Genomic DNA, 23638 nt, shown 5'->3' on the forward strand with positions numbered 1-23638 from the left:
TGAGAGGTTGGAAAAGATGTACAGGTGAGCACGGGAGGACGGGATGGGATTCATAGGAACACAGGAATCAAGGCAGGGCAGGACCGAATATCTAAAGGGAGAACTGGATACAGTAGTGGATGCAGGTTCCCATTTATTCCAATAAAAGCCGCTCAGTGGAAAATGAAGAAAACATTTTTATTTACCTTGTTTATTTAGATACGTTTTGCTTCAAGGACCGCTAGAGCTGGCACTCTAGGGTTTCCAACCCTGCCTTAAAACCCTTCTTGATTCTGATGCATTTAGATGTGGAAAAAAATCTCTGGATTTGACTGGCCATGATTTTTACAACTGAAGGACTCATTGGTTTAAACAAGTGTTGAAAGACAAAATCTCCTTTGAAGTAAAACTTATAAAAATGCATTCTATTTACAGACATTGCCTTGACAATGTCAGTAGATAAAATAGCACATTTGGGACAATGGCTCAACTGGCCACCATTTCTAATTGACATCAAAGCTTTGAAGGGGGCTTGGTCAGGGTGTGGTGGTAGTATCTGAAAGAGAAGAACAGTGGTGACAGAGGCTGGGTGCAGACAGAGATACGGCATCATTATCAGGACATTGACATGTGGTCCCTAGAGGAGGAACCCTAATGAATTCTGCCATCACTTGATAAATCATACTGCGTTACCATGAGGTCATGACAAAATGTCAGCAGGTCGAATACTTTGTTTGTGGCCAAATACCGAAGAAGTAATGACATTCCCCTGACCTCTGTTGTAATCTTTGACTGGTGCCAGTTAGCAAACATTAGCACGCCAACATACAAAATAGGGTCACACGATTATCGGTCTTGCCCGATTATTGGGCCAATGTTCAGCATTTGACTAATTATCTGTACCGGCTGTCTGGGACTGTTTTCACTCACCACTTACTAATATCCAGCTCACAACACTATCTGATTGGCATGGCTGGTAACTGTACTGGAAGTGTGTGTATTGTTAACTCCTGTGTAAGATGTTTAAGGTTTCAGTTTTCATTAAACATTTGCTAAAGGCATTTTAACAAAGTCTTGTTTGGAGTTTGTGCTTGTCCAAATTCTAAATTTTGACGAAAGATTTTGATTTTTACTGTAAATCCATAATGGTTCCAAATGTTGGTAATCGGTCTCTGGAACTATTAATTATCAGTGGCAGTATCATCCCATAAAAAGGAAAATGTTATCAACACTTTGACAAAATAAAGATGCTGAACACATTTTCACTCTCAGATATAGTTCTATGAGCTGAATGTTAACATGCTCAGTCCAGCCTCACAGATCCTCTTGTAGGGCTGGGGTTGTCCTGTTTTCTTGCTCTATATCTACATGTTTAAGATTGGGCTTCTTTCGTTATTACTCTTGGTTCCATTGGTCTTTTGACTTAGTTTGTTTTCTCCACGTTTTACAACATTGTCAATTTTCTCTCTCCCTGTCAGGATTTTTAACAACAGTCGCATGGACACCAGCACCACCTCTGCATTAGAGGCCTCTGCCTCATCTTCCACCAGCTCCTCGGTCCTGATGGACCCAGGATTGGACCTGTCCAGCAACAAAAATGAAGAAGGGAACGCCGCTAATCTAACACTGAGCAGTCAAAGCCAGTATGTGGAAGACGAAGAAATGCTCAACACCAAAAAGGATCAACAGTTTGGTTGAACTTATCGTGGACTATTGGGTTAATGTGCCAGGAACTGATAACCTGGGGTAGAATAAGCACTGAGCTGGATATTCAAACAGGACGGGAAGAAAAACATTGAAAAGGAAGAGAGTGACTTCTTGTGAGTTGGCGCATTACTAGATTTTACGTGTTACATATTTAAGTATTAGGTTGTGCTGCATAAAACGGCTGAGCTCTTTTAATGGGCAGTCCCCTAGGACAGATTTTAATATATTGGTAACCAATAGTGAACAGAACTCTTTATTGCTGACATTCTGGTCAAATCTACAGTGAAAGATTCCACCTAGATAAAGCTAAGCTATTTATGAAGAATGTTCTCCAAGATGATTAACTAAATTTAGCGTTTTCTTCTTTCAAGCACCTTTTACACTCCCCCTACTTCTACTCTGACTATGAAGTTACAGAAAAAGCAACAAAAGATGAAAGCATTTACAACGATTGCCCACTGTAGAGAACCTTTTTCTTGTTTTCCTGTAAAAGAGACTTTTTTCATCCTAGCCTTGTGTTAAATGTGTAGAAGTATTCCTGAGGAAGAGTTGCACCTTATCTTTTTTAGCAAAATCTTACATTGTGTTTTCTTCATCGTAGAAATATTGTAATTTCCCCTAATGTTTGTAGCAAATTGCTACATTTAAGGTCCCTTAATATTATACTACGTATAAGCCTTCACCCTGTGGCACCCTTTGCCTTTTGACTGTGCTGTTTTACCGTCCAGTTATTTCACTGTTGAAGTCATGCAAATAAGGAGATAAGTCTCCTTTTCCCCCGTAAGAGATCATGTTGTTTGTGGTACAACTTTAATAAGGCCACCTGGAAATTGACAGGTGTTAACAACAGGCAAAATATTTCTAACCATGATCAACTGACAGAGATTACACTTGTCTTTTTAGTGCCAGAATCAAGCACTGTCAGCATATTGTATGGACATCAACCAATAAGGACTGACAGTGCTTTTTAGCTACATAACTATTCCCAGGATTTTCATAATAAGAGGACACATTTGCTAGTTGGTTAATAACAATTAAAGGCATCCAAATTTGAATCCCTACAGACTTGCTGTTGATGCACAAATAATGATACCTTTGCATTGCTTTATAAGGCATCATTGTTATTATATTATCATGCAAAATTGCATGTGAATACAGATGTCAAATGTCATTATTACTGGACCATCATGAAAATTCAAACAAGATAAAAGAACTCCTGAAAAAGTAGTTCCTGCGACCAAAAGTCCATGAAGAGTTTCAAGGACTGTGAGTTGTAGCCAAAGTTTAAGTGCCTTAAAATCAAGTTACGCTGATGGACAGTAATACACTTTAATTCTTTACAAGAATCCAACTGGTTTCAAAGTAACCAGAATAGTGTAACTTCTCTTCAAAATTATGTTTTTCTCAAAAGAACTCAAAGGCTGATTTCAGGTCTTTGTTAAATTAGCTCAGAGTAGATGTAATAACATCTGACTTTGTACATTTACCAAGATTTCAAAGTTGCAGTTGGATCAAATGCAAGTAAATAGAATATTTGTATACTCAAAATTTTGAAAAAAAATAAAAATAAATTAGAAGATTTCATCAGGGCTGTTTTCTACCAATAAATTGTTCTTCTGAAGACTGTTGACAGTTTGATAAAGTTGTGGTGCACTGGTATTGAGCTTTGACGTTGTGGGAATCGCTTTTTTTAATCCATACCGTTATCAAGCCCCCTTCACGATTCGTGTCATTATCGATTCAACTATCCGTTCTTTTCTGTTATTGCGTTGAACGACGAGACGACAATATGTTTTTAACACAAATGGTGTTGCTTTTTAAGATGCCGCTTTATTAACGTTCGACTAGTAGTCATTTTACTGATCCGACCTTGAACACATAATAATGTAACCTTGTGTCACCTTGTTTAGTTGGCTAACTAGCTATTATCCTGCTGATTTCAATGTGAATTATAACACTGGATTACATACTTTTTCAGCAGCTGACAATTTAACTGTATTCGCAATCTTCACTAGAGTCAAATTTGTGCACAAGGGATATGATTAAAATGATGCAATTCGACTCGAGACATAACGTTTAAACACACAAGACTCAATAAGTTCATAAATCATCGATTTTCGTGTTCGGAAAATTCAGGACAGGGTCCTTAATAGAACCAGGTTTTGATTCCCAATCTTTAGACATGACACAATACACTGAAAAGACAAGTGTAACGAGGTCAGAGAGCCTCAAAATCAGTTCTCCTCAATTCAGGCTACAGAATATTTGCCAGTTGGACTACACGTGGGAGATTGCCTCTCAAAATCCCTGACTTGAACCCCTTTAAATTCTCTTTCTGAACGGGCAAAACTGTCATCACTTGCATTGTGTGCTACTTTTGAGGAAGTTGTGACGTTATTGTTGATACTGACAAAAGGCAGAGATTGTATTTGTTGGAAGTTGCTGCTTTGAATGCCCTAAAGCCTTATAAGATAATAAATAGCAAATAAGTCAAAATTATGTTGAATCCCAATAAAACCAATAAGAAACAGTATAAAATCAAATGGCTCATAAAAATACAACATCAAATTTCTAGAAGAGCACAAACAATATAATTGTGTTCTTGGTACCAAAATATTAACCAAGCCTGCTGTGTTTGCTGCTGTGATTGTATTTCATGAGCATTAAACCATTGATTGAAATGGTAAATCTGGGTTTGAACAATAGGATTTCGGAATTAGAGTTCCACGTGTGTAACCCAGTTGAACATTTTTGCAGCCATGTATAGAAAACAAACCTACTTGTTAAGTGTTTGAACTGTGGTGTTTCAGAAAGGATACTTAAACCCTTTTTTCCTTTAGGTGTTCTCATTTTAAAAGAAGACAAAAAAGTCATAACTAAAGATGATAGCTGACCCTAAGGGGCTTTTTGAGTCCCCAAGTCCAACATTATTACACTGTTGTACAATGTCTGGTGACAATGACAATTATCTCCTTTTTTGTACTGTAATGGGATTGGCAGAAAGGATGAGCAGTGTGGTTGTACAATATTTAAATATGGGATGCAGTTTTTCCACTTTTTAATTGCCAGAGGCTTTTATTGTGAAGAAGATCGACTTGGCAAACTAAAAGACAAGAAAAAAATGTTCCTTTGGGGGCATTTACCTCAACAGCTTGGTCCTCTTCTGGGATAGACAACCTATAGATCTGTAGAGATCTAACACACTCATGTCCAATCCAATATGTGACTCTCCAGTATCTTATATACATGACCAGTAAGGGCAGGAACTCCCAGTAGGCCTGCCCGTAGTCTCCCCATTTAACCGTAGGGGAGAATGTAGCAGCCCCACTTTGTTCCTCAGTCCGTTTAATACCTGAGAAATCTGTTTGAGTTGGTGATGAATCTCCAAGTCCTTTTTTCTGTTCCTCAGGACCAGCTTGTAGCTCTTTTAAAGTAAAATTGTTGTTGTAGAAATAAGCTTTGTAAGGCAGCTTTTTACCCAATTTGATAGCCCAGTGCTAACCAGATGATGAAATGGGATGCTCTGGGTAACAAAGCTGTCAGCCCCAAATTGTTGTTTGTTCTGTGATCATTTTACTAGTAAAAAAAACTATGAATCCCTCACTGTGTGCAGTCTCTAGACTGTTTTTTTCCCAGTTTACCCAAAGCTACGCCCTTGCTGACAACACACTGGATACTTGTAAATATGTTTAGTTTGCTTTCCGATGCATTTCTCTTTTCAGACTGTTGTTTCCATAGTTTGACACTAGAATCTCTCCTTTTTGCCTTTCTTCCCATATAAATCTGATTACCTGATGGTGGGTTGTGATGTTGCCTAGAATGATTGTTTACAACTTTATTCCATTTATCTCTGGATATTCTGTAAATATTGTAATTCATTGTCTTTTTTTAACTTGATAATAAAGTTATCAGATAACGGTTCGTTGTGTTTATCCCCTCTGCTTAGACACATCATAGAAATTCAGTATGGGCTCCAAACTATGACTTTTCCTGGGTTAGCTAAGATATAACAGGCATGGTATGACTCTTCAAGTTCAATATATAATCTCTGCTGCCCTCTCAAACAGTGATTTAAGCATATTAGCAAAGATGTCAAAGTATCATAGTAACCTGATTGGCAATCTTTGTAAAAACAAACTGAGAATGAGGTGTGAACTGAAGGTTCAAGGGTACTCTACTAATACACATGAGTAGATTTAGTTTACAGTTAGTAAGTCAACCTCCTTTTAAACAAACACAAACAGCACAGGTCACTGTATGATAAACATAATGAAGACAGAACTGAAAGATCCTATACAATGGTAATTTTAGTTGTTTACAACATATAGTTTTTTTAAGTACGGTTTTAAATTCTGTCGCAAAAGCCTCTCCGTTTCTAACCTCTGTGTCCTGAATGACAGGCAGATGATTCCAAAGGAAATGGGCCTGATAACTGAGGACTCTACCTCCCATACTACTTTTAGAGACTTTAGGTATGATGGGCAGACCTGCATACTGGGTGTGTATTGTTCTGGTGAGAAAACAGGGCACTATGAGTTCTTTAAGATATGGCGGTGCCTGACCAATAAGAGCTTTGTAGGATTTTAAAATATATTGTAGATTTTATGGGGACAATTTTATGGCATTGCTCACTATTTAGAATTAATTATTAGTTGTTATGGGGTTTCGACCAATCAGAATCAAGTACACAGCTGGTTGCTCGGTATAAAAAGCTGGCTATTAACAAATTCCAACTAACTATACTCTAAATTTAGTGTAGTGAACAGTCTAATTTCTTCATATCTGTGTTATCAGGACACTCCTCAAAGTTGCTGGATGATTAATTTGTAGTTTATTAAATTAAATAGCAATTCATTTTCATAATAAAAAAATAATTTGTAAATTGTATTGTTTAATATTGATAATGATGCATCTTATACCATTATTTTGATTATTATCATGATGTATTTATTAATTATATTTTAGCAGTGTTGCCTAATCTTTGCTTCAGCCTTTGTACAGTACAGTGCAGTACAGTGCAGTACCCTCTGTGGCCTATGATGCAGGAACATCTCTTCTCTGCTAAGTTAATCACAGCCTTTAAAAATATCTACATTATCAACCATTCTGGCTCTTTTAACAACATGTTTCCCTTTTTCAGTAACACACAGGATTTCCTTTGTAAAGTGTCCAGTGAGCCCGAGGAATAACCAATAATAGTCCCGGCAGCTTGTGGACAGGAAATAGCTTTGGACTGAGAAGGCATCTCAGTGGCCTTCACTTTGTGTTACACCCTTCCACCCTTCTCTTTCTCTCTCCTCCCTCTCTGCTGACCTAAACCACTAACCCTGCAAATGCCACTTGTGTGTTCGTGTTGTGTCCAGCTTTGTGTAGTGCACAGGCATGCTGCAGCTCTTTCACCACAAATACCACAAGTCATTTAGATCAGCAGATTCAAGCTGCTTTGTTTCCACTTTACTCTTGACTGATGGTCTTTTTTTATTTAAAAGGCATCTCTTTGTGTCACAAAGAAAAGCAGAACTGAGTCAAGTCTCATTTTTTCAAATTCTAAGTTTTGATTTGTCCTCTGCATTTCCTCTCCTTCATTTCACATATCTAACATCATCTCTTAAAAATATCTCAGAGTCACCAGGGATCAGACGGTTATCCCTGTGGCTCACCACTACAGAGGGGGCCAGTGGCAAACTGACGACCCCTGGAGACAAGAGGAAAAGGCACATTCACAGAGAGGAGAGGGGAAAGGAGGACACTGGTGCTGGTGCTGCTGCTCCTGCTGCTCTGTGAAACAACACAAGGAATGCCTGATGACAGTGTGCTCAGAAGAAAGAAACATATTGATCTAAAAACTGCAAAGCATGACATGTAGAGCACTACCTGATTAGCATGCTTGGTAAAGTGTACGCCTTGTTCCTCACAGCTCAAAACCATCAGACTGAGGTACAAGTCCTGCCTCAATAGTCACCTGCTCATTTTCATCGTTCTTTCACGCTCATAATCAGAGTACCTTTTAAAGTGATCACATTACTTGCACCAAAAGATCTTCCAGAGTTCCTTTGTTAAAAATAATTTTGTGGCATAAAAAAAACTTTGTGGAATTCAAAAGGTTAGTTAATATCAGGAATTTAGATGATCGTAGAAAATGTCAATGTTTGAAAGGAGTCCTCAAGTGTGAACGAGTGGCTAGGTCTTCAACGGTTTGAATTTTAAGCATTCCACCAAGTCATTTGTACGCTGAAGCTTTTCAGAGAATCATTGTTTGATGGGGAAAAGTCTATTACCACTCTGAATGAGTTAAATAGTTTACAATTTCTACAGTTAGAAGGATAATGTGTTACCCTTCAAACAGAAATGAAGACATTTTAAAAATAACCTATGACATGAAGGCTTGCATTCACACCAATAACAAACTTTTACAGAATCACAATCTGAAAGGGGCCTTTTTGCATAAAGATTTAGCTTTGATCATAATGGCCTTCTTCTAATTTTACTTAGACATGAAAATTTTCCTTGTGATTGAGCACATTTACACTTCAATAATGCTATTTTATTTTTCTTCAATGATATGATGTGATTAATATTCTTACTTTATAATGGATAGCCATATCCCTGTAGTTTCTAGCAGAGATTAGTGCCATAGGCCAGAATGGATTCAGAGAGCAGGAATATAAATATTTCATTAGAATGGTGGCTGTGACCAAGAAAGGTAAGACTATTTGAGGGGGGGAAACTACGGTGGCCCTGAAGGACAAAACTAATTTACAAAAGATGAAACACTTTTACAAAGTTGGAGACAATTTTACAAACGACGGAGCACTTTAACCATTTCTGAACCAAATTAACATTTCATTTTTACAGAAAGGAAAGGTACCAAATACCGGAAGTGATCGAGTGAGGGGTCATTTAGGTCATCTCAGAGAAAGGTGTCAGACCTCAGATGAAAAGGCATCATGTCTCAGGAAAAGCTCCGTCATATCTCCGCACAACCTTCATGGGTCAGAATTCAGATGAAACGGCCACAGACCACATCGCCTCAGGCTAAACGGAGTCAGGCTGAAAGGAGTCAGACTTAACGGTAAAAGTGTTCCGTCATTTGTAAAATTGTCTCCAGCTTTGTAAAAATGTTTCATCTTTTGTAAATTTGTTTTCTTAAATGCAAATTTGTTTTGGCCTCGGTAAAAGTGTTTTGCTGATGTATAGGCCTAGACTGCCGGGGGAACTGGCGCACTGACACACTGGGATCCTAGCTCACCCCCTTCCCCCCCCAACCCCCTCATCACTTACTTTAACTCTGCCTGTCCCATTGAAAGTTACTAACCATAGACCTTTCTGGAGTCCCTGAGCTCCATTGTCTCGAAGGTTCCTCCGAGCTGCAGTAGGCATCCTCCTGCTGCGAACATTCTGGACTCCAGCTGATACGCTGTTTGCTTGAGTTTGGTTCTTGTTTCTGTTTACTTGAGTTGGTTCTGGTTCTGTTTACTTGAGTTGGTTCTGGTTCTGTTTGCTTGAGTTGGTTCTGGTTCTGTTTGCTTGAGTTTGGTTCTTGTTTCTGTTTACTTGAGTTGGTTCTGGTTCTGTTTGCTTTAGTTTGGTACTGGTTCTGTTTGCTTGAGTTTCGTTCTGTTTGCTTGAGTTCGGTTCGGTTCTGGTTCGGTTCTGGTTCGGATCTGGTTCTGGTTCGGTTCGGTTCTGGTTACGTTCTATTCTGGTTACGTTCTATTCTGGTTCGGTTCTGGTTGGGTTCTGGTTCGGTTCTGGTTGGGTTCTGGTTGGGTTCTGGTTCGTTTCGGTTCTGGTTCGGTTCGGTTCTGGTTCTGGTTTGGTTCTGGTTCGGTTCGGTTCTGGTTACGTTCTATTCTGGTTTGGTTCTGGTTCGGTTCTAGTTCGGTTCTGGTTCGTTTCGGTTCTGGTTCGGTTCGGTTCTGGTTCGGTTCTGGTTCGGTTCGGTTCTGGTTCAGTTCTATTCTGGTTCGGTTCGGTTCGGTTCGTTTCGGTTCTTGTTCGGTTCTGGTTCGGTTCTGGTTCGGTTCTGGTTCGGTTCTGGTTCGGTTCTGGTTCGGTTCTGGTTGCGTTTGCTTGAGTTTGGTTCTGGTTCTGGTTTGGCCTCTAAACCTAACCCTAATCCTAACCCTAATCATAACCCTAACCCTAACCCTAATCATAACCCTAACCCTAACCCTAACCCTAATCATAACCCTAACCCTAACCCTAATCATAACCCTAACCCTAATCATAACCCTAACCCTTACCCTAATCCTAACCCTAAACCTAACCCTTACCCTAATCCTAACCCTAACCCTAACCCTAATCCTAACCCTAACCCTAATCCTAACCCTAACCCTAACCCTAATCATAACCCTAATCCAAACCCTAACCCTAATCCTAACCCTAACCTAACCCTATCCCTAATCCTAACCCTAACCCTAACCCTAACACTAATCCTAACCCTAACCCTAACCCTAACCCTAATCCTAACCCTAACCCTAACCCTAATCATAACCCTAATCCTAACCCTAACCCTAACCCTAATCCTAACCCTAACCCTAACCCTAACCCTAACCCTAACCCTAATCCTAACCCTAACCCTAACCCTAACCCTAATCATAACCCTAATCCAAACCCTAACCCTAATCCTAACCCTAACCTAACCCTATCCCTAATCCTAACCCTAACCCTAACCCTAACCCTAATCCTAACCCTAAACCTAACCCTAATCATAACCCTAATCATAACCCTAACCCTAACCCTAACCCTAATCATAACCCTAGCCCTAATCCTAACCCTAATCATAACCCTAACCCTAACCCTAATCATAACCCTAACCCTAACCCCTAACCCTAATCATAACCCTAACCCTAATCCTAACCCTAACCCTAATCCAAACCCTAACCCTAATCCTAACCCTAACCCTAACCCTAGCCCTAATCATAACCCTAACCCTAACCCCCTAACCCTAACCCTAACCCTATTCATAACCCTAACCCTAATCATAACCCTAACCCTAATCCTAACCCTAACCCTAACCATATTCTAACCCTAATCCTAACCCTAACCCTAATCATAACCCTAACCCTAATCCTAACCCTAACCCTAACCATATTCTAACCCTAATCCTAACCCTAACCCTATTCATAACCCTAACCCTAATCATAACCCTAACCCTAATCCTAACCCTAACCCTAACCATATTCTAACCCTATTCATAACCCTAACCCTAATCATAACCCTAACCCTAATCCTAACCCTAACCCTAACCATATTCTAACCCTAATCATAACCCTAACCCTAATCATAACCCTAACCCTAATCCTAACCCTAATCATAACCCTAACCCTTACCCTCACATAACCCTAACCCCAATCCTAACCCTAATCCTAACCCTAACCCTATCCTAACCCTAACCCTATCCTAACCCTAACCCTAATCCTAACCCAAATCCTAACCCTAATCTTAACCCTAACCCTAATCATAACCCTAACCCTAACCCTAATCCTAACCCTAACCCCAATCCTAACCCTAACCCTAACCCTAACCCTAATCATAACCCTAACCCTAACCCTAATCATAACCCTAACCCCAATCCTAACCCTAATCCTAACCCTAACCCTATCCTAACCCTAACCCTAATCTTAACCCTAACCCTAACCCTAATCATAACCCTAACCCTAATCCAAACCCTAACCCTAACCCTAATCCTAATCATACCCTAACCCTAACCCCCTAACCCTAACCCTATTCATAACCCTAACCCTAATCCTAACCCTAATCATAACCCTAACCCTAATCCTAACCCTAATCATAACCCTAACCCTAACCCTAACCCTAATCCTAACCCTAACCCCAATCCTAACCCTAACCCTAATCATAACCCTAACCCTAACCCTAACCCTATCCTAACCCTAACCCTAATCCTAACCCTAACCCTAATCATAACCCTAACCCTAATCATAACCCTAACCCTAATCATAACCCTAACCCCCTAACCCTAATCATAACCCTAACCCTAATCATAACCCTAACCCTAGTCCTAACCCTAACCCTAGTCCTAACCCTAACCCTAATCCTAACCCTAACCCCAATCCTAACCCTAACCCTAATCCTAACCCTAACCCTAACCCTAATCATAACCCTAACCCTAACCCCCTAACCCTAATCATAACCCTAACCCTAATCATAACCCTAACCCTAATACTAACCCTAACCCTAATCCAAATCCTAACCCTAATCATAACCCTAACCCTAACCCTAATCATAACCCTAACCCTAATCATAACCCTAACCCTAATACTAACCCTAACCCTAACCATAATCCCAACCCTAACCCCAACCCTTACCGTAACCCTAACCCTAATCATAACCCTAATCCTAACCCTAATTCCAACCCTAACCCTAATCACAACTCTTTTACTAACCCTAGGGTTAGTAAAAGGATGGTTTTGTAACAGAATAAATGCACAAAATTGGGCAATTACAAGGCTTTTTATAAAAACACTTATGTAAAAGGGTTTTCAACACACAAACCATTATTTTTTTGCAAAGTTAAGTTAAAATATACAGCTACAAACTGATTGATTGAATGATTGAATGATTGGATGATTGATTGATTGATTGATTGATTGATTGATTGATTGATTGATTGATTGATTGATTGATTGATTGATTGATTGATTGATTAAAATATGTTTTCCAAAATGTAAATTTGTCTCCAACTTTGTAAAAGTGTTTTCTTTTGTAAATTTGTTGTTAAATTTGTTTTGTCCTTCAGGGCCACCGTAGAAAACAATCAGATTATTGTGTCTAGGTTATTGAACGGGACATGGTGTGAGGAGGGTTGGGTTTTGTGGACATTTTCATAAATTCTATGGACACTATAAATCAGTGGTGTCCAAACTTTTTTCAAAGAGGGCCACATATGATGTTGTCAGAATACCTCAGGGCCAGAGGCTCCTACTGTGACTTAGGAATCATAAAAGTTATATATGAAATCTCTATTCAATAATTATTTTAAACTAGGTAGTCCTCAGTTCTCCACAAGCCACGTAAACATTAGCAAACTTTATCTTCTTCTGGAGGAAAATGTTTTTCAGTAGGGGAAAAAATATTGTATCATTATTTTTCTATGGCAGGATCACGATCTGGATTTCATCACATTTCTATTTCATGTTGTTTTTAAGACTTGTCTGACCAGCAGACAACATTTTAAGAACCAAATAATTATTTTCCTGAGTTCTGAACTATTTTTATGCACCAAATTTTGCCTTTTCTGTATGATTTCATAATTTTGATCTTGTCTTGTGTCCTCTTTTGAGAACATTTTCACATCATGATAAAAACATTCATTTGAAAACCTGTCAGCTTTAAGAGTTCTTGTGTTTCTTTTGTATTGCCTTCTTGCAGAATTCTTAGTGCTTTGGCTTTAGACAGGTAGTCCATAATAAGCTTTTTGAGATTTTTCTGGACTGACTTTAGTTTTGTTTGTGTGCTTAAAAGAAACTGCAAATATACAGATGATTTAGAAGATGATTAAAGTCTTTTCTATAAATGACACAATTTAAGATGGAAGCTTGGGGCCATAAATAAATGGACCTTGGGCCGCGATTGGCCCCCGGGCCGTACTAAGGACATAGGACATGCTATAAATATTTTGCACTGTTAAACTAACAAGATCCAGAAGGTGGCAGTAATGCTACAATTATGGATGCTAATTACCACAGAAGAAGAAGACTGTAGTTCCCAGGTCGACCACTGGGGGCGCTGTGTCCTCACAGTTTTACACAGAAGAAGAAAAGCGAGAAGGCATGGCGGCTGACAGTTTGTGATGAGCCAACGAAAGCAGACACGGTTACTTCAAGTTGGACATACAACGATTAAACCAAAGCAGGGTGTAAAAATACTGACGTCAAAATGCAGATAACTTTTAAGACCCTCCAGCAGCAGACGTTCAAAATCGAAATCGATGAGGAGGAGACGGTGAGAGTTGAAACCTTGCATTTCTGAAGGGGGTGGAGTGGGAGTTGGGTATGTCCTGGAAGCGAGGGCATTTGTTCCTTAGAAATTCAAAAGTGGACGGTCAGTAGATAGGTTTGTGGGGATATGAGGAAAATATGGTATGCGGACAAGTCGTTCCCGTTTAAATGGGTTGGGTTTGACGAGGAAGTGAACCAAATTTCAGTCATTTATTTTAAACCGGTCCGGAAGTAGTTTGGAGTATCAGCATTTAGCCGTGGCCCATTCAAGGTTTCAGATGGGGGTGGTGTGGAGATGACAAGTGAGCACCAACGCTGATAATGGGTTTCTATTTGTGAATTGGAGAGTTAGATTAACTTCAACTGTCGTTACGTACCAGAAACAGTTTATTAACGTACTTAAATAATGTGAAAAGGTCAAATGTTGACTTATATAGTATTTGTCGAATTAAGATAAGATATTACTTTATTCAGTTGTTACAGCAACCCAGACATAAGTACAATCAAGAAGAAGTTTCAATAAGTAAAATAATATAAAATAAAATAAAATAAGTAAAATTTTAAATAGATAAATAAAGCTAGAATACAATTTATATCTCTACAATGTTACAATGGAATTTAGATTAAATAGAGGTAATTACAGGCAGTATTAAAAAATGATTCAGTAGTTACAGGTTGACATGGTGTGATTATGGTTGGTAATGACAGATTAAGCAATAAATAAAAATAAATATGGGTATGTAATATGACCAGAAGTGTCAGAATTGGCGAATTTGTTAATATAAATACTTTTTTTGCTCCAACTTTGAGCTTTTATATGTGCATGTTTCCTTTAGGGGGGATTTTTTGTCATTATATCATCTTACAAAGGCTTTCAGTTCAATTCAAATATGCAAGTTTGCAAATAACGTGCACTATATTAGCATAACATGTAGGGATGCAACGATATCAAAATCTCACGGTACAATATCGTCACGGTATTAAGGCCACGGTACGGTATTGTTGCGGTATTGTCAAAAAAATAAGATGACTTTGAAAAAAATGTCGTAGTAGTCCTTTTAAATCCCGGCTGCAGGGTGATGATTCTTCAAGTGGCTTCTCATATTACTTGTATTCCCCGACTTGTAGACGATAGCGGTCTGGCAGTGTCTGCAAACAGTTTTTTTTTTTTAATGTCCGTCATGTTTTCTCCTCGATCGTTTTTGTTTACTGCAAAACCAAACTGCGTCCTTACTTCTGATTTAAACTTCGCAGGAGGTTCCACTAGTTTAAGTTTTCCGCTCCGCTCCCCCTCTGTGCTTTCCACCATCTCTTCCTGCACTGCGCAGGGGATCATGGGAGATGATGTTTGCTTCTCAGACCGGCCCACTCAATGGCGCCAGAAAAAAAACTACACTAGCGGGAGTACTCCGAGTCCCTGTTTGATACCGTCACATTCCACGGTATTATTGTGAGAATTTTGATACCGAAATACCGCGATAGTTACAATACCGTTACATCCCTAATAACATGTAATGCAATAAAGTATAATGGATACAATTTTGTGTGTACACAAAACTTTTAACTCCTAAGTGACCTTGGTTTTTGATGACACTTGCTTTGGTATCTGCCTGTGATTGAAATCCTTTTTTAAATATGCTTTTAGATCACTAACTGTGTCATACTATGTCAACACTAGTTTACGATTGTGTTAGCACTACTGTTCACTTCAAACTTTAATGAATCAACACAGTATGTAACCACTTTGAGAAGAGAAACAATGTAGTAATCATGTTTTGTTTCACAGGTGAAGACACTGAAGGAGAGGATTGAAGAGGAGAAAGGAAAGGACAATTTTTCAGTTGATGGACTGAAGCTGATATATGCTGGTATGTTATAGCATGTTTCAATTGTTCTTAAGTCATTACCCTTCCTAAGGAGACATTTCATCTTCTTCTTCCTTTGCACCGCCTTGATTCCCAGAGCCAAAGCACTCAGAACACACAAATCCCTTTCACGTTGCCTGTTCAAGACGGGACTGTTACCCCCCACTGTTGGTATAAAATGGAACTTGCATGGCCGTGAAGGTAGAAAAAAAATATTGTTACAAGCAAAACTGCATCACTTTAAAACATCTGAGCTGACAGAAAGATACCTCCTGTGTTTATGCATGTGAAATTATAATGTAAACTCACACACAGGGCCACCAGTATTGGGCTGCTGCAGGGAGAAGCCTGACGTGCACCTCCTCCTAAATGTAATTATGCATCAAATCAACGCAGACCGCAATCCCTGTGATTAGTCCTCTCAGTGGCATTGTATTTTCCGTATTTACAGCACTTCCAGGATCCCTGCACATCAGCAATGTGTTTCCTCACCTCAGATGTGTCCTCTCTATTCCTCCCTGTAATCATTTCTGTATCGGTGTAAAAAGCAACATGCATTAGCTGTAAATTAACATAATATGCTCAGAATCGCTGTGAAAAAAGTAAACCGAAATGTAGCAGGGCCAGAAACAGGGACTATCAGAGAGACCACAAGCGTGTCGGCGGACTATTGCTGCCTGACATGGACACATCGACGCACAAGTATGTAGTGCTCACGTCCGCGTTGACCACCGTAGGGTCGACACAGTAGTATAAACCAGGCTTTAGATGTAAAAGTACAGAGGCGTGAGGAGTGACATGGTGCTGCTGCAGAATCTTACCGTAAAAAGGCTAACTATAGAGACAACACACAACTACATTCTTCCCCCCTGTTCTGCCTCTGTTACTACCTCAGAGTGAGGGTCAGAAGCGGACCAACAGTGCCCCACACATTGCACACAAGGGCCGTAAATATCCAGCCTTCAAATGGCAGGAAGAGCCTAGAGGCTGTCGCAGAAAGCCTGAGTTAACAGAGAAAGTTCACAACCACCTTTGTGACACCCTATATCTTTAATTGGGGCTTCAGGTTTTGTGAAGCCAGCTTCCACAAATAAAGGTTGAACCCTACAGCTGGAATCTCATGCAGCTTGCCAATGACAAATGACCCAGCTTCTGTTCAGTCCTTCAGTGGTTACTTGCACTACTGTGCAGGTTCTTGTGTTTTAATCAAGCGGCAACTTCTGGTCTTAAAGGATGAAGCCCATACGGAAGTGTTATAAACTGCAATTCATCAAGAATCCGCTTGAGGCTGGCTGCAGAAACACCGGACACCAATTCAAAAAAGACGATCTTTGCAGCATGAATAAACATGTTTACAGCCTGGTTCAAAAAACAGCTTGGCTCTACGTAGCTAATTTCTCTATCAACACACTGTTACGGGGGGTTAATTTTTTCTAATGCAACGGTTCAGAAGATATTAAGATTACAAGTTTTTGCCCAAATAAGGACATGACTGACATGACTCCCAGACGGGAACACATAGCTGTTGGCTAAGAGGCTCAAACTCCGCCTCATTACGTCACACTAGGCCTGGTTGAGTTCTGCATTTCCAATATGGCCGCCGCCGATTGGCTTCGGAACAGCGCTCAGGAACAGATGGGTGACGTCACGGATACTACATCCACTATTTATATAGTCTATGGGATTAACTTAAAACATCCCTTTTCAGGACACTGAATTATTTTAGGAAAAAACTGATTCAGGAGTGGTTGTTTACAAACAATGCTAGCGTAAACAAGTCATTAACTGTTTCTGTTAGTATGTTATTACCCAATATGTGAGCCCTCTTGTTTCTATTCCTTTGTTTATAGTTGGATTAAGCATGAATCCTTAGAACTTGTTTCATTATTACACTGAGAGCTCTTTCAGCGCCTGTTAGACTAAAGCTAGCACACTATTATGTTACTTGAATTGCAAGACAAATGTTTTGTTATGTCAAGCAGGAAGTGTAGATACACTAAACGTTTGAAACCCCATCTGCATTAAACAGCACCTCTGTCTGTCAGTATCTGTCCACACAGGCTGACTGTATGTCACTCCAAAGGTTGCAGCTTGGGCAAGCAGAAGTATTACATGACATTTCTACTTTTAGTTGTTCAAACAAGCTTTGCAGTTGTCTGTCATTGAAAAGACAGATAAGCTGGGGAAAATGGAGGGGAAAAAAATGGTAACAGGCTTTTTGTGATTTTTAAAAAATTACCATTACATCACTGTTCTTGTAGAAGCAATCCTAAAAGACAAAACTCCAACATTGGTTAAAGATGTTTTTCAGTCTGTGTGCTTAATGAAGGTGTTTTGTAGAATATAAGACTCTTGTGCCCTACATAAAACTGCTTCCCAGATGCATGTATACCACACAACAAAAGTACTTTACAATAGAGTAACATAAAGAACCAGATGTGGTGACACCAGCAGGAAACGTATCAGCTCAAAAATCCTCTTTTCATACTTTAAATATGACACCATCTATTGTCACATCCCTGCATGGTTTCCAGAGTTCACGTCAGGTGAAATGATTGTGACTCATTTTTTTCCTCTTATGTTTTTTTTTGCAGGTAAAATCCTCAGCGATGACACGGCTCTCAAAGAATACAAAATCAGTGAGAAGAACTTTGTGGTCGTCATGGTGACAAAGGTTTGTAAATAAGGAATAGTCACTGAAATATAGTCACTCTCTGAAACTTATCCTAGCGCTACAATCTTTGAATGTCAGCATTGTTAAAGGTAGGTCAATACCTTTCAACAGGGGGAGTATCATTTGGTACTGACGCACTTCAGGTGTGTTGATGCATCCCTTATAATGTGTGGATGTGATGTGACAATAGACATGATTTGAATTACTCTGACTTGGTGCAAACTTTAAATATCACTGAGCAAGTTCAAGGCAGGTTTGTCAAAGGTTGTTTCTAACGTTGATTAGTATTGGTTGACGTATTGCTCAAGCACAGACAACCCAAAGTGAAATAGACCATAGGAGTGGATACATCAGTAAGCTAAGATAATTAAAGGCTGTTTATTTGGAGTCACGTATTTTTATTAGAACGTGTAAATGTAAATCAGTATGAATACAAAACAGGCGTGACTCCATCATTTCCAAATGTCAGCAGTACTTTTGTATAATGCTCGTAACAAATCATCCAAAGCTCGCCTGTGTCATCATGGACTGTGGAGACCTCTATGACAAGCAAGAAGGCACAGCAGCACTCGCACAACACATAAACACAACACTTCTCCATCAAACTTGTAGAGAAAGATGCACCATTTGTTATTTTAAGTCATATTCTTGGGCATTTTCGCCTTTAATGGACAGGACAGCTGAAGAGAGACAGGAAATGTGGAGAGCAGAGAGTGGGGGAGGACATGCAGCAAATGGTCGAGGCCGGAGTCGAACCCACGACCTCTGTGACGAGGACTATAGCCTCTGTATATGGGGCGTGCACATAGACCGCAAGGAAAACGGTGCCCCAAGATGCACCATTTGTGACAATAAAGTCACAGGAAGCAGAAGCACTCCAGTAACGGCTTCAAACGTTAAACTACTCACCCCCTGCAAAGTTATGTGGTGGCTGCATTAAATAAAAGACGCTGCTGCATCTGAGTGTGCATCAGTACACTGATGTAATAAGTACTGTATCTATTTAAACTACTAATGTCAGGTAGTGTAGTTTGAGTCATCTACTCCAAAATTCAGAAAGAAGCTGAAGTTGTTTATTTACCAATTCAGATTTTTTTTTAGCTTTGAGACGGAAATTGGACTCATTAAGTGTTTTTACTTTAACCATGTAAGGAACAGTTGAAAATATGCCACACCTGAACTAATTCAAACATTACAGTCCTAATTTGGAAGTGTTAACTGAGTAAAGTTAATTGTGGATGGAATGAAAAGGTGGAACTTTTATTCATCTTGAAGTTACTCTAAAATGTTGTGGCCTGTTTTGGGATGTTCAGAAATCTTTCTGTAAGTGCTTAAGCGCAACTTTCATCTGGTCGGTATATTAAATTATTCTTCTTAATTCTACTTTAAAATTATTTTGTATTTATTATGAACCAATAACAGCATCTTATTAGCTATTTTTCGCAAAATAAACAAGTGTAATATTTTTTGGTAACATATGTCTAATAATTGGCCTGTTCGTTGTTATTGTGTATGTTTTACCATAAATTAAACATACACATATAGGGGAGAACGGGGTTGGTTGTCACACTTTTTACTGTTTTGATGATTGCTCATCATCAAAACATCTTTCAATAGTCATTCCTACATTGAATTGAAGCTTAAGGTGTTGGCTTGAAATGTGTATCCCTCTCATTTTCCCACTCACTGTAACAAAGAGGCAATTAATTATCCAAGACACTCTGTCCCCCATCACAGGGATGGTTGTCACAATGGTATTCCCAGGGGAAAAATCTTTTAAAAAGGCAAGAAGGCAGAACTAAATTTGAAAGTTTAATTGCTATGACAAGTGATAGGCCTACATAACGTAATGCATTTTAACATAAAATGAGTAAGGAACATGAACAGGAAGCACATCTTTAGGCCAGCCTATATAACAACATAAAGAACAAAACAAATAGGCCGAACAATAATGGACTACTCAACTAAGCGTTACATGTGACAACCAATCCCAAAGAGAATGGGACGACCAACCCCAAGTGGAATTTTTTGCTAGTATCAAGGCTAACAACCATCTAACAAGTAGTTAGCTATCTAATAAAGATCTAAACTATAGCTTTCCCCTCACACTTTGTAAGGGTAACACTTGTTTTGTTATAAACCCATCGTTTAAAAGCCTAGAAGAAAAATACTGAGGAGCTGAATATAAGTCCTCTCACCTCAAGTTCAGCTGTCTTACTCCAGAGAAGACTATGTAGGTGAGCTCTGATCCTAGTTCTGGAAATATCCATACCCCAATTTGAGAGACAGCACCCTCTGGTGGCGAGATATAACGAGTGTGCCAACCAACCCATGTGACAACCAACCCTGTTCTCCCCTACATGCAAGGAATGATTACTATCGACATTGTTAGAGCTCCAACACAACATATAATTTTATTGAATTTAAAAGTTTGGTGCTGACAGTCTTTTTTGTTTTCAGATTTTAACATTATGCTGACTATTTTTTAAATTAGAGATGAAACATTTCATCAAACTTTCATTTCTCTTTAGGCTAAAACGGCCTCAGCCACCCCACAGTCTTCACCCAGCACCTCCGCTCCCAGCACGACAGCCCCTGCTGCACCTCATGCCTCATCGTCTAGCAGAGAAAACGTGACAGAGAGTTCCCCTACAGACGACAAACCAGAGGAGAGGCGGTCATCAGCGGCCGAAACAGCTTCCACTCCTGCCGGGTAAAGATGTGCAGTCAGGATGTTTGAATGTTGAATCATCTGTCTGATTTGCTTTGAAAGGTTACTCATGGTCTCTGTTCTCTTACAGCTCTGAGGGTTCAAACGTAAACCTTATCAATGAGGCTGTTTCAACTCTAGGTAAGACAGCATTCAGAAACACAATTCAAAAGTTGCACATCTATTAATTAAAACACATTATGTTACATCTACTGAAACACCCACCTTCTTTGTGCTTGTGTGTCCTTATAGTGACAGGCCCATCATATGACGCCATGGTGAACGAGATGATGCTCATGGGATACGAAAGGGAGCAGGTGGTAGCAGCTCTGAGAGCCAGCTTCAACAACCCCGACAGAGCTGTGGAGTACCTGCTTTCAGTAAGAACAGTGTTACATTTGTAGAGCACGCACATAGGGCTCAAGATGAAGGAGAAGTCATGCTTGTGTTATCTTGCTATGCTGTCAGATTTTCCTGACTTGATTTTTTTTCAGCAGACATTGTCATGAAAGTTCGATGCAGTTTTGTTTTAACTCTTGTACTCCATGACTTTTCTTTCAGGGTATTCCAGGCAGAGATCAGGGCTCTACATCTGGACCTGAAGCAGTGGTACCTCCAGTGAGTGGAATTTCTGCAGCATCCACAGCTGGAATTAGTGTCCCTGCAAACACTGGCTCTTCAAGTGCTGGAGGAGGTGAGTGTTCTGTATAATCCTGCATATACAAGCAAACAGAGCAAACATGTCCCTCTTTGTGTGTCTTCTAGCTCGGCTTAAAATCCTCTCACACTCCTGTTTCAGGTAACCCCTTGAGTTTCCTAAGAAATCAGCCTCAGTTCCAAGTGATGCGTCAGCTGATCCAGCAGAATGCCGCCCTGCTACCTGCCCTGCTGCAGGAGATTGGCAGAGAAAATCCTGAGCTTCTGCAGGTGAAGTACCGACAGAAGACAGTGGTTTATGAGTTTTTAAATGACTACTTCAAACAGAAAAAGAAATGGGGTTAAAGAGGCAAGACTGCTCTCCATGCTCCCAATCAAACATTAACTCTTCATTCACTCCTGCAGGAGATAAGCAACCACCAAGAGCAGTTCATCCAGATGCTGAATGAGCCCAATCCAGAGGCTGTGCCATCAGGCGGTGGAGGTGGAGGTGGAGCGGGAGGACCAGGGGGAGCTGGAGGAGTTGCAGGTGACACTCCTGGCGGGAGTCACATGAGCTACATTCAGGTCACACCTCAGGAGAAAGAGGCAATTGAGCGGGTGAGGAGGAGTCAATAACCTTTGTCCTTGAGTGCAAAGTTCATCCCTGCTCTGTCATAATTGTTGTATGATATGTAGCACGTTCTAGTAAACATCAAGCAGAGTATCTCCATTATGAGTGTTTTTTGTCTGATGTTTGTACATGTTCCTCTCTCTCTCCAGCTAAAAGCCTTAGGATTTCCAGAGGGACTCGTAATACAAGCCTACTTTGCATGCGAGAAGAACGAGAACTTGGCCGCCAACTTCCTTTTACAACAGAACTTCGACGATGATTAAACGAGCCATCTTCATATTGACTTTTTTTTTTGTCTTACTTCTTCCTCTACTTTTTGATCGCTGGTATTCATTGTATGTCCACAACAAGCCTTTTACATTACCAAAAAAAGTTTTATTCACCACTTTCACGTTCACCTTTCTTAATAAAACTGGATCATTATCAGCTGGTGTTAAAAAGACAGACTGTTGTACTCAGTTTGAAACAGGAACAATTAAAGTACAATAACTTTGCATCAGAAATCACCTTTGTGCTATTGATTTTTTAAAATGTTTTAGTTAATCCAATATGATTTTTTTAAGAAGGAAAATCAATACAGTTAGCAATGGAAGCAATTCTCACATGAGGTCCAGGGTGTCTGAAGGGTTAAGGGTGGCATTTATGCACTCTCATTGTAATGTGATATGAAGTTGAAAAGTCATTGGAGATTTGAAAAAAAATTAAAGATCTGTAAAGCAAATATCACGGATGCACTGATTCTTTTTCTCTTTACCAACCCTCAACTGAACCAAAATCAGCAGGACTGTAGGCCGGAGCCATATTAAAAAGTCTGACTGCAGGGCATATGTGACGGCATTTTAACTTGACCATATTTTAACACACCCTTTGTAAGGTTTAGTAACAGTGAAGATTTTGTTTTACAGGAAAGTTACATGGGGCACAAGTGCACAAATCTGAACCTTGGCTGAAGCCTAAGTAAGTCTTTGCCTTTCATGAGTGCATTTCCTGTTAAACTGCAAATACCAGGGTAACAAAAAGCCACATAACCTGTGTTATGTTAAAAACCCTACATAAAATAACATGACTATGTATCAACACACACAAAAAATACATTTTAAAACACTACACAGAGAAAAATGAACCTAATGTGGGCCTTGTTGACCTGCGTGCTGAAAACTGAACTGACCTATAGGGGGCGACAGATACCACAACATGTTTTGCCCCAGTCATACTCCATGCTGTATTTATCAGCCTAATAATATATAAAAACACAGAAAAAGTGACTTTATACAAAATAAAACATTTAAATACTAACATTGTCACATGTGAAGGTAAAAGTTGAAAAAAACTGAGTGTTATTGAACATAAAGAAACGTGTTGTTTAGTTAATATGGTTCAATTTAAGAAGTCCTCTTTGCTTCATTGAACTATTAATGAATTTAGCAGAAACATTTATAACTTATTTTGCTTTTGATCAATACTTTTTGG

General features: G+C 39.5%; 2 protein-coding genes across 2 annotated transcripts in view; both read left to right on the forward strand.

Moving 5' to 3' along the window:
- The window catches only part of znf462 (zinc finger protein 462), a 56708-nt gene extending 51101 nt beyond the window's left edge, over window positions 1-5607 (forward strand). The window contains 1 exon segment of the mRNA XM_034710313.1: window positions 1458-5607. Within this exon segment, the coding sequence (XP_034566204.1) occupies window positions 1458-1677 (220 nt within the window). The 3' untranslated portion in view covers window positions 1678-5607.
- Window positions 5608-13419: 7812 nt separating this feature from the next.
- rad23b (RAD23 homolog B, nucleotide excision repair protein) lies at window positions 13420-22889 on the forward strand. The gene is made up of 10 exons (XM_034709667.1): window positions 13420-13653; window positions 15436-15517; window positions 18109-18188; window positions 20720-20901; window positions 20990-21039; window positions 21151-21278; window positions 21460-21592; window positions 21698-21825; window positions 21961-22155; window positions 22318-22889. Exons 1-10 carry the CDS (start codon window positions 13588-13590, stop codon window positions 22429-22431), a joined length of 1158 nt encoding a protein of 385 aa, XP_034565558.1. The 5' UTR covers window positions 13420-13587; the 3' UTR covers window positions 22432-22889.
- The last annotated feature ends 749 nt before the right edge of the window (window positions 22890-23638 follow it).

The sequence above is a fragment of the Notolabrus celidotus genome, chromosome 19 (assembly GCF_009762535.1).
Source record: "Notolabrus celidotus isolate fNotCel1 chromosome 19, fNotCel1.pri, whole genome shotgun sequence".
Lineage (NCBI taxonomy): Eukaryota > Metazoa > Chordata > Actinopteri > Labriformes > Labridae > Notolabrus > Notolabrus celidotus.

Excerpts from the sequence above, each read along its gene's own strand:
- rad23b (XM_034709667.1), top strand. The coding sequence starts at position 13,588 with ATGCAGATAACTTTTAAGACCCTCCAGCAGCAGACGTTCAAAATCGAA. Across the intron at positions 13,654-15,435 it reads AAATCGATGAGGAGGAGACG|GTGAAGACACTGAAGGAGAG; the intron begins GTGAGAGTTGAA and ends TTTGTTTCACAG. Across the intron at positions 21,593-21,697 it reads CTCTTCAAGTGCTGGAGGAG|GTAACCCCTTGAGTTTCCTA; the intron begins GTGAGTGTTCTG and ends CTCCTGTTTCAG.